The 5,000-nt window shown below is 41.4% G+C and overlaps 1 protein-coding gene across 1 annotated transcript in view; it reads left to right on the top strand.

Moving 5' to 3' along the window:
* LOC143275013 (carbonic anhydrase 1-like) overlaps nucleotides 1-5,000 on the top strand; it is a 22,054-nt gene that overhangs the window by 13,914 nt on the left and 3,140 nt on the right. The window contains exons 4-7 of the mRNA XM_076579075.1: nucleotides 804-952; nucleotides 1,227-1,316; nucleotides 2,716-2,779; nucleotides 4,147-4,307. Of these exons, the coding sequence (XP_076435190.1) occupies nucleotides 804-952; nucleotides 1,227-1,316; nucleotides 2,716-2,779; nucleotides 4,147-4,307 (464 nt within the window). The remainder of the gene's footprint in view (nucleotides 1-803; nucleotides 953-1,226; nucleotides 1,317-2,715; nucleotides 2,780-4,146; nucleotides 4,308-5,000) is intronic.

Genomic DNA, 5,000 nt, shown 5'->3' with positions numbered 1-5,000 from the left:
TTCTTACTGGCACGTCCGGATTCAAGTAGTTCTTTCGGTCGTTCCTGGGCATGCATCAAAAAAAAAAAAAAAAAGAGAGAGAGAGATTTTTTTTTTCTTTTTTTTTTTTCAAGATTCAAAAACTCTATTACTCAAGGATAAAGATTTAATCTTCCAATCTGTCCTTGTGACAACTATAACAATAACAACATTAACGCTAACGACACAACTATAATAACTTTGTTGACACTGCTACATCTACTGCAACTACTACGAATGATAATCATCCTCATCATCATTAACATCGTAAAAAGTAATAAAGCGAACGCATTCACACATTCACATCCATACACATGCACATACTCTCTCCACCCAACACACACACACACACACACACACACACACACAAACACAAACACACACACTTATGCACATACAGAGACATGACCGAAGTGAGAAGCAAATAGCGGACAAAAAGAATATAAGTAGAGGACAGGCATACGTCGCCCGAACTAGTTAATGGAAGAAAAAAAATTCTGCAAGTTCAGACAGGCACGCTGGCTTGTACAAATGGTATATTTTTGAACAACAAACCGTTCACCAGAATAAAAAAAAAATTTAAAAAAAGAAAAGAAAGAAAAGAAATATGTAAATAATTAGAGGGGGGAAAGGAACAAAGGAACACAGCTCAGGGAAGAGGAAGGAGTGACAATGCCCCCCCTCCCTCCATCTACCCTCCCCGAGACTTAAAAACTGACCAGAATAGCATTGCTGGGAGTTATGTCTTCACACAAAAAAATAGATCTCGATCTGATTGATTTCAGTGGAGGTGAAGTACGGTGGTAACCCAATCACCATTCGGGGTGGCAGTCTACCCGACGACTACCTGTTGGACCAGTTCCACTTCCACTGGGGAGCATCTGACGACGTGGGCTCTGAACATCGGGTGGATAACAAGATCGCCCCCATGGAGGTGTGTGTGTGTGTGTGTGTGTGTGTGTGTGTTTGTGGTTGTGGTGTGTGTGTGTGTGTGTGTGTGTGTGTGTGTGTTTTGTGTGTCCTTTTGTGTGTGTGTGTATGTCTTTGTGTGTGTGTGTGTGTGTGTGTGTGTGTGTGTGTGTGTGTGCATTTGAAAGGTGTGCGTGTGTAGTGTGTGTGTGTGTGAGCGAGCGAGCGCGAGAGAGAGATCGAGCGATTGAGAGAGAGAGAGAGAGAGAGAGAGTTAAATATAACGTGTTTTTGTGCAGATGCATATTGTCCACCACATGAAGAAGTTCAACAAATCAGTAAGCGCTGTCAACCCCTACGGTCTGGCTGTTTTGGGATTCTTCTTCCAGGTGAGTTGACCGTCGGCACAGCCAAATATAGGCGAAGAAACATGTAACTTTACACACAAAAAAGTTCTTGATTAACGCGGTTGATGTACGCATACTTGTGAATTTCTAGGTAACGAGTGAATTTCTCTAACGTTTTTTTCATTTTGAGTGATATTAGACGTGCGTGCGTAAAAGGAGAATATACAAAGAAAAGATTAATTAGAACAATGCAATCAACATACAATGCATTCAATGTATTGTACTGAACAACTGAAAAAAAACCCCAACAACTTTGCTTGAGCGTGGTAGAAGTGTGTGTGTGTGTGTGTGTGTGTGTGTGTGTGTGTGTGTGTGTGTGCGTGCGTGTGTGTGTGTGTGTGTGTGTGTGTGTGTGTGTGTGTGTGTGAGTAAGCGAAGCATTAGTTGAGCAAAATAAATTCAAATGTCCACATTAAGCCCACACAAAAAAACAACAGGAACCTGTGTGAACAGACCATGAATAAATCAACACCTTGGCTTCGCCGCACGCGGCCGACAAATACACCTCAGGCATACTGGTCACAGTGACCTAATCAGACAGACACGAGGGAAAGGGGGTGGGGATTGAGAGGGTAGATGGATGTTCACACAGAGGGTAGATAGAACGGGTGGATATTCACACAGAGGCTAGATAGAGAGAACGGGTGGATGTTTACACAGGGGCTACATAGAGAGAACGGGTGGATGTTTACACAGAGGCTAGAGAGAACGGGTGGATGTTTACACAGGGGCTAGATAGAACGGGTGGATGTTTACACAGAGAGGGTAGATAGAGAGAACTGGTGGATGTTCACAGAGAGGGTAGATAGACAGAACGGATGGACGTGCACAGAGAGGATAGATAGATAGAACGGGTGGATGTTCACAGAGAGGGTAGATAGATAGAACGGGTGGATGTTCACACAGAGGCTAGATAGAGAGAACGGATGGATGTTCACACAGAGGCTAGATAGAGAGAACAGGTGGATGTACACACAGAGGGTAGATAGAGAGAACGGGTGGATGTTCACACAGAGGGTAGATAGAACGGATGGATGTTCACAGAGAAAGTAGATAGAGAGTGCGGGTGGATGTTCACATATACCATATATTACGTTCAAACCATGATCTCGGATTTTGAAAAATATTTTGTTAGGTACGAAAACAACGTTCATGTCATCAACTTCATCACCCCCCCTCTCCTCGTTCTCAAACTATTACAACTAAAAATGATAATCAATGAAAATTATCGTTGTCGTTGTTGTTGTTGGTGGTGTTGGTGTTGTGATAGGAGGTGTTGGAAGAAACGGTAATACCTGTACAGCAGTCCAAGTCCGCTTTTTTTTCTTTGGGCTACAAGTCACGCTGTTTGTATTTTACATTGTTCATGTTTCCGTTCCAGATTGGAGACCATAATTCCGGCTTCGATCAGCTCCTGTCTAACTTTCCCGACGTTATCTACAAAGGTAACGGGTCTGAACAGCAGAGGTCACACGCACGCACGCACTCACACACACACACACACACACACACACACACACACACCAAATTGGTTTGAAGTTGTGCGCCCTTAGGAACACTGACTTTCTTTAAGGTGTACATCTTCAAAGAACATTGGTTCGTAGATGTAAATCTGTGGTAACATTTGTCTTAAGCTGAGTTCTTTTAAGGAACGTTGGTTTGAAGTTGTGCACCCAGTGAACATTGGTTTTGGGGTATGCACATTTAAGGACCACTGGCTTGAATCTGGGCACTGATAAGGACCATTAGTTTGAAACTGTACATCTTTAAGGAACATTACCTTGAAGTTGTGCACCTTTAAAGAAATTTGATTTTAAGACTTGGTCTTGTGAGGAACATTGGCTAGACGTTGTGCACCTTTAAGGAAACTTTGTTTTAAGTTATGCACTTTTAAAATTTTAAGGAACATTAGCTTGAAGCTGGGCGTCTATAACGATCACTATCTCGAAAATGTGCATCTTTGCAGAAAATTGATTTTAAGACTTGGTCTTGTAATGGACATTGGCTTGAAATTGCGCATCTTTAAGGAGCATTTATTTGAAGTTACGTACCTTTAAGGAATATTGGTTTTAAGTTGTGCTCTTTTAAGTGCTCTTTTAAGGAACATTTGCTTGAAGTTCACATTTAATGACACCTTTAACAAAACAAGAAATAGAATATTATTATCATACCTCTTCATAAAGTTGTCTTTTACACTTGTATAAAAGAACGTGAGTGAATGATTAAAGAGTTCATAAATGAATATATATATATATATATATATATATATATATATATATATATATAACTACATCTGCTTAATTAAAATTCATTTTGGCGAATCTGTCCAGCAGCACACAACGCTTGATATGCCACGTGATGCTGTCAGCCTAATACAATGCACTACAAGCATTTTATTACAATCGCCTACTGGGATGTGAAAATCGCACAGCACAACACAAGATACAGAATGATACGAAGCAGCATCGACCAGGCGTGATTTTACATGAAAGCCGCCCAGTCTCTTGGTGGACTTGCCCCATGTCATCTTCATTTTAAAAACAAAACGAAAATCCAAACAAACAACAACAACAACAAAACAGTATACTTTCTTATGTTTGTGGCTTGATAATGATGTAGTAACTAGGACAATAAATAGAATAGAATGCGCGCTGTGTGTGTGTGCGCGCGCGCGCGCGCGCGCGTGTGTGTGTGTGTTTGCGCGCGCGCGCGCAGACTATCACATAAAATGTGGATACTCGCTGACTCATCAGTGTATATGTATCCATGCGTGCTGTGTAGGCTGACTGACTGCACGTGGTCACCGTTTCAGACGCGCACAAAAGCATTACCCCGTTCCACCTGTGGGACCTGGTGAGCACCGTGAACCAAAGCTACTACTACCGCTACTTCGGCAGTCTGACCACGCCGCCCTGCTATGAGACCGTCATCTGGACCCTCTTCAAGGACAAGATCACCATCTCACAGGATCAGGTCTCTGCCACTGTTCCTCCTGCTCTTTCTTCTTCTTCTTTTCCTTATCTGATGCGGGTTAGGATGCAGAGTTAGTTTTACGATGCCTGCCTGCGTCAGTTAAATCTGTGACAGGTTAGAATGCAGGATTATATATATGATGTTTCAGTCTACTACAGTTTAGAATGCAAAATCAGTTTTTATGCTGTCTGAGTTTAGATTGCAGGATTGATTCTATGATGTTTCGATCTACGACAGTTTAGAATGCAGAATTAGTTTTATGCTGTTTGTCTCAATTCAGTCTGTGACAGTTTAGAATTCAAGATTGGTTCTATGCTGTTTTAGTCTGCGACAGTTTAGAATGCAGAATTAGTTTTATGCTGTTTGTCTCAATTCAGTCTGTGACAGTTTAGAATTCAAGACTGGTTCTGTGCTGTTTTAGTCTACGACAGTTTAGAATGCAGAATTAGTTTTATGCTGTTTGTCTCAATTCAGTCTGTTACAGTTTAGAATTCAAGATTGGTTCTATGCTGTTTTAGTCTACGACAGTTTAGAATGCAGAATTAGTTTTATGCTGTTTGTCTCAATTCAGTCTGTGACAGTTTAGATTTCAAGATTGGTTCTATACTGTTTCAGTCTACGACAGTTTAGAATGCAGAATTAGTTTTATGTTGTTTGTCTCAATCCAGTCTACAACGGTCTAGGGTGCGGGAT

Source organism: Babylonia areolata, chromosome 29 (genome assembly GCF_041734735.1).
Source record: "Babylonia areolata isolate BAREFJ2019XMU chromosome 29, ASM4173473v1, whole genome shotgun sequence".
Classification (NCBI taxonomy): Eukaryota; Metazoa; Mollusca; class Gastropoda; order Neogastropoda; family Buccinidae; genus Babylonia; species Babylonia areolata.
Note: the sequence above shows the minus strand (reverse complement) of the source record. Positions and strands in the feature narration are given on the sequence as shown.